This window comes from Cyprinodon variegatus, unplaced genomic scaffold (assembly GCF_000732505.1).
Source record: "Cyprinodon variegatus isolate N-32 unplaced genomic scaffold, C_variegatus-1.0 Scaffold108, whole genome shotgun sequence".
Lineage (NCBI taxonomy): Eukaryota > Metazoa > Chordata > Actinopteri > Cyprinodontiformes > Cyprinodontidae > Cyprinodon > Cyprinodon variegatus.
Genome location: NW_015150561.1, coordinates 415,947 through 421,946, shown reverse-complemented (window position 1 = coordinate 421,946; position 6,000 = coordinate 415,947). Strand labels below are relative to the sequence as shown.

Here is a 6,000-nt window from a genome sequence, read left to right as displayed (position 1 = left end):
AACCCTACTTGGGATTAAGCGTGTCAGAAAATGAATGTATGGATGTATGGTGGTTGTCTGAGGTCAGAAACTCTTCTGAGCATTAATGGGTAACAAAGTAGGTTTTGCTTAAATCATAATGATTAACGTCCTAAAATTTGATTTTGTTTCATTTGACAGAAACATGCATGGATGAAGCTGTTTATAATTAGCTTTACTCAGATGGTTAAGCCTCATTTTTCAGAATTGAAAACTGAATTATCTTTGCGTTTTTTATATGCATCTATATGTCTCACATATGTTTTTCCCTCCAAGCGGATAGCTTTATGAAAATGTTTGATGTATGTGTATGGATAATGAGTTAATTAATCTTCCAGACCATACATTATAATTAACTTCCACACTTTGTCTGTAATTACTATATTTGGTTATTCTTCAAAATGTTGTAATTCAAAAATTACAATGCCATCTGTTTTCTGGATCATGTGTGTTCTGTAAAATTTTGGAGCAGCACAACTTTAAATGAGCAATTAGCAATAATTCAATAGTGTATATAGAAAGAACTAAAAAATGGTGGTGTGAAGAACTAAATGAATCTTCTTGGATAAAAAATGATATAACATCACACATTATCTATCTGTGTCGTTCTACATTCTCTTGTCTACAAACCAGGCTGGCTTCACATGTATTTATGTTCATGTGAATAGCGGCCTCTCTCAGCTAAGCCCATAAACTGCCAATACTAAAGCTGTGTAAGAGCAACTGACTTAGATTTCTTTTATGGGAAAGCTGCTGATATTTCCGTCGTAGTGCAATGACCTTATGAACTAAACAGTCTTCTAACATAATCATTTCCAAGCGTGCAACCTTTGATGCAAAGTGTGAAATCCATTGTTCATAGCATAACTACTTTGCTATTTCCCAAAATAAAGTTATCTTGCTAATGGTGTTATAAAGTTAGGAGTTACTTAATTCTTCTCTAACATGTTCTTCCAATTGGCACAGACAGTCAACAGCCCACATAGTGGTGAAGTGTTGCTTTAATGGCGTAACGACACAACAATAGGCCCGTAAGCAACATTATCTGGGTGGGCCCCATATAAGTACCTGTTTTTGCTATCCATCGTCACTAACACATTGTACATTATGATTTTAATCGACGCTCTGGATTACCCATAATTCCAAGTCGTGTGGTAAAAAATAAAATACATCATTCTTTTAAGATCTTTATTGCTGTTTGAAACATAATATATGAGTGTATATTTTACGAACCGTCTAATGAACTATACACAGTTAGTAACATAGTAATTAAAAGTACCACAGTCTGCTTTGCTATTGGTGTCGTGTTAAAACGACTCACCATCATGTTGAAATCTTGCATGTGTTGGAGTATAAATAAGGTCTGGTCAGTTAACCTAGTATCAGGTGGGTTTAAGTGGAATTTTTCGCACCATTACGTCTGCAAAGAGACGTCCTAGTGCACAATTGCGTAGGGGACCAATCAGTGACTGGGCCCCTAAGCATCTGCAGTACCTGCTTACCGATATTTACGCTATTGTGTTGCTTATAATACCTTTAAACAGTAGTTGTATTTTTGTTGTGTTTTCTCTTTTCCTTTAGAACAGCTACTGAAAACCCTTTACTCTGTCGCCAACAGTTTTTCATCGTACTGCTGATAATTCTTCTGACAGAGCTGATACTTCTTACCCTCTTCTTTGTGTACTCCGATAAGGTAAGTTTGCTCTGTTTTATTGGTATATCCTCTGCTGTTCTCTTTTTCTCTGATGATTTATTGAAGATGCTACAACACTGAACTATAATGTACAAGTTAACCCATAATAACAGTTGCTGTCAAAGTACGTGCAATTCTTAAAAATGAATTAGTTAACACTCATATTTCTCCAACTAGACAGCTAAACTGTCACTCCAGTTAATGTCACTTCTTCTGTCCCATTTGCTTCCATAATTGTTTCCAGTTCTGTTTTTTTTTCCACAGCTAAGTTATTAATTAAGCTTCTTTTATGACCATACATTCCTGCTTTATGTGTAATAGAGAGCAAAATGAAAAGCTGTTTTTAAGGACCTTTTAATAGTGGCCACAACTAAAACACTAAGTGTTTGGTCTTAGTTTTTTTTTTTTGTTTGTTTTTTTTTTTAAAGGGGGGAGGGAAAAATGAGTACAGTCAAAAATGTCATATGAAGATAATCAGTCTTGTCAATAGGTGTTTTTTTTATGTCTTTAAATAGAGGAATGCAAAGCTGCAGCTTGATTATTCTGCTCTATACCTAAACTCAAAGCTGGACTCCCTCCCTGCCAGCAGTAGGCTCCAGCATAGTAGCAACTAAGCAAGAGTGCAGAAACAAAAACTTAAATAACCTCACTTGTTAGAGTATGAGTCTGCATGTTTAACTTTTTCACTGTCAGTAACAGATGCTTATAATAACAGTTATCTGTGTATGACAAGCTGAAACAGAACCCACCCAAACGCCAAGCTCTTGACTTTGAGGAGAAATATTGCAGCTTTTTTTTTTGTATAGTGGAGCTAAAGCTTACAGCCTTGAAGATCTGTCATTTGTTGAAAAACATAGTTAAAAAAAAAAAAAGTTCATACCACTTGTCACAGCACTTATTTGATCATTATCGAAATCATTTTTTGAATAAATACAGATTTTTCTGAAATGTAAGCACCAAAAAATGAATGCACCTGACAACATGTGATTTGTTTGGAAGCAGAGAGTCTGGGAACTTTTAACTAGACACGATGTTATGACTTTAAAAAGGTTTTTCTAATGAAAACCCGATGCAGTCAGAACATCTCTGCAGAGTTGCAGGAGCGTGACGATACTGAGTGCAGGCTGCTCTCAGCAGGCAGCATTTCTGAAGCTTGGCCTGAGCAACAGGCTTGGATCACTCATCTGTGGTCAGAGATGAGATCAACAAACAGGTCCAAGTAGCCTGGCAAGACTTGTGATTGAAACACAGTTCCTGGTCTTGGTCTAGAAATCAAATGCCAAATCAAATGTCCATCAGTGGCTTGGCAAAAGAGGGAATTCCAGGTCCAATTTTTATGAAAAACATAGAAAGAAGCATGAAAAATACTAGCTCTAGCTTTTAATAATCTGACTCCGTCTTGTTGTTTGATGATATTGAAAAGAGCAGGAAACAGGTGTTTTGAATAAGTTTGACTGCAGAGCAGCAGAAGCAGGCCTGTAGGTGCTGTCCATAAAGGTTAACAGGCAGCAGAGGTTTGAGGAGTGGCAGGAAGAAGATAGCAGACAGAAGTAAGGATAAATACTAAATAATGATAACATATAAACAGGTCTGGCTTTGCTTTGTGTTAGGGCTGTCAAACAATTCAAATTTTTAATCTAATTAATCACAAGGTTTCGTGAATTAATTTCGATCAATCACTAGCCTAAATATTATTGAAAAATACACATGTTCTGTGTACTGTTTTCAAAACAGAATGATAAGCAAGATGGGTATTACATTTAGTTTTATTAAAGACAAATCCAAAAAAAGAATTTAATTCTCAACAATTTTGGCAACTTAGCCATTGCTTTTTTTTTTTTTTTTTTTAGCAAATACAGGATGGGTGAATTGAACATTTTTCGTTAAAAAACAAACAACTTGACTTTTAAACAATTACATTAGGTCATTTTACCTATTATTTTTTCATCTTTTAGCCAGTTGTTAAGGCAAACTAACTGGTTGACATTTTCAGAATGTAAAGCGGACCGTTACTTAATGCCCTGCGTTAGGTGAGGGTGGTGTGACGCATGCCAGTCGTAATACCTGAAGTTGAAGCCCAAGCAAATGAATGCTTGGCGTTAAGATGATATTTAAGGCTCGGGGTGCTTCGGTGAAATGAAAAGTCCTTCTTGCAGTATGAGCAAACCACAACATGTTTATTTATTTTCCCGTCTTAGTTTTTTTTATACTCAAACTGTCCATCCAGCGGGCCAACGGGTTCTTCTGATTCCTTCATCTCGCTCATGTTGGACAATTGATTTGTGGGTAAAACAGGGCGGGACTGCGTTAGTGTTAAAAAAAAAAAATATTGCGTTAATTCCAGAAATTAATCATCTTGCGTTAACGCGTTAATTTTGACAGCCCTACTTTGTATATAAGAGTTTGCCTATGTTAGGCTATCACATTTTGCATGTGTTACACCAGTGTGATAACCCAGCTCAAAAGCCTTATCAAAGAAAGGGGGACTGTGGTCAGAAAATTTCGATTTCTCATATTTCATATATTAATTTATCCTATTTACTATCTATAAAAGTTTTCGCTTAGTCTGTTTCGCCTGCACGGCCACACAATTCCCCTGCTTGAGGGTGTTTGTACGTAGACCAGACATAGCTTCTTTCCAAAACAAGCCAGATTCTTTCTCAACAATTATTCTGAACATATTACTGTTTAACCAAAGTGTCAGTAATTTGTTTTGACTCTGACTACTTTCCATTATTGTAAGTAAAGGGAACAGGAACACACTCTGCCCAGGCAGAAAAGGGCTGAATACCAAGCAGTAAGGGCTGTATGATGAACTGTTCTTTCTTTGCAAAGATATGAAAATAAAGTGCTGACAGAGTGAAATCCATCAATCTCTGTTTATTTAACTGGGGTGAATAGTTGAATATTTTTTACCCACTACAGGGACACATCTCCCAAACTGGTTTAATTGCATGCATTTATTTATTTAGTTTTTTACAAAAACATATTGTTAGAAAAAGGATCCATCTCTGTGTTGTCAGTTTAAATGTCTAGTGTGTTGACGGTGTGAGTGTAATCAAAAAGACAGGATAAGGTGAAATAGAAACATGCAAAGAGAAGTCCATGTAGCAACCACCTGATTGGTCATTCAAAGTCCAGGGATGAAGGTGATGTTTGGGGCTCTGGTGAGCAGGTATTAATCCAGGAGTCACTAACACAGGAGGGAGAGACAGTACGGCCCCTTTTATTTAATCCGGGATCACTTCGACCCCACATGATCCCTGTGATAAACCAATGGAGAAATGATTAGCCAAACTACACCAGCAGGGGGCCGTCGTGCCAGCTCATTTCTGAAGTTAAACATTTGCCTAGTGGTTAAAATGGTCTGTAGTTCAGATTCCTGAACCACAGTGAGCACCTCCTGTGTAAAGAAGAATGAAGCACAGGGAAGCATTTTGCTTTTTGAAATAAGGAGATGGAAACCTTTTGGCAACATCACTTTCTAACATGCTTCATCGTCTTTTACGAATCGTGTAACATTTACACTGGGCAGTATAACTGAAAACCAGCCAATATATTAAAGGCAAAAATACAGATAATAATGAATCTGTATTACTGGTTGCACAAATCAGCAATTTATCATACTAATACTTTGTATTGTATCAGTTGTCTTTTATTCACTCCGGTCATGATTATAGTCTATCTAAATAATGATGAGTAATGCTCAATTGCAACTTGAATTGTTTCTGTAAAGTGCTTTCAGATTAAACTGGCAGTAGCCAGATTGATGTGTAGAAGTTGAGTTCTATGTTATCAATCTGGGATGGCTGCCGTTCAGTCTGTCTATGAAAAGGTGGGACGGTTAGTACAATACTTCGAGCTGATTGGGTGACGTGCCAGCTAGTACCTGCCTTCAATTAATACGCCATCAGCTAATTGTAGCAATGAATTATGACATTTCGTAAGCTGATAAATCAAACTTTTTGGAAGAAAAGCACAAACATCTCTCCCATCTACAAATGCACAAAGTGCTTTTCTTTGCTCCTTTTTAAACGAGAAATTGTCCCTATTTTAGCTAAAACTGAGTCATTGGGGTATCGACAGGTGAGTCCTCTTGTGTAGAGTCATTCCTACATGTCCCGCCCCAAAAAACACTGCTGCCATGTCATTGGTCCAACTTGCTGGTTGTTACGAGATGGGGGTAATAGCGGGAGTCTTTCAAGATGGATTAGTTATCAGACTGAAAACTCAGATCTCGTGACAATCCAGCTTGCGGCGAAAGGTTATCATGAGATGACATGTTGTGA

At 37.0% G+C, this 6,000-nt stretch overlaps 1 protein-coding gene across 3 annotated transcripts in view; it reads left to right on the top strand.

Annotated features, from left to right (window-relative positions):
• Nucleotides 1-6,000, top strand: part of LOC107084745 (tetraspanin-9-like) — a 276,339-nt gene that overhangs the window by 232,074 nt on the left and 38,265 nt on the right. For all 3 annotated transcript variants that reach the window (XM_015374739.1, XM_015374741.1, XM_015374740.1), the window contains one exon: nt 1,637-1,711. In XM_015374739.1, coding sequence (XP_015230225.1) covers nt 1,637-1,711 — 75 coding nt within the window. The remainder of the gene's footprint in view (nt 1-1,636; nt 1,712-6,000) is intronic.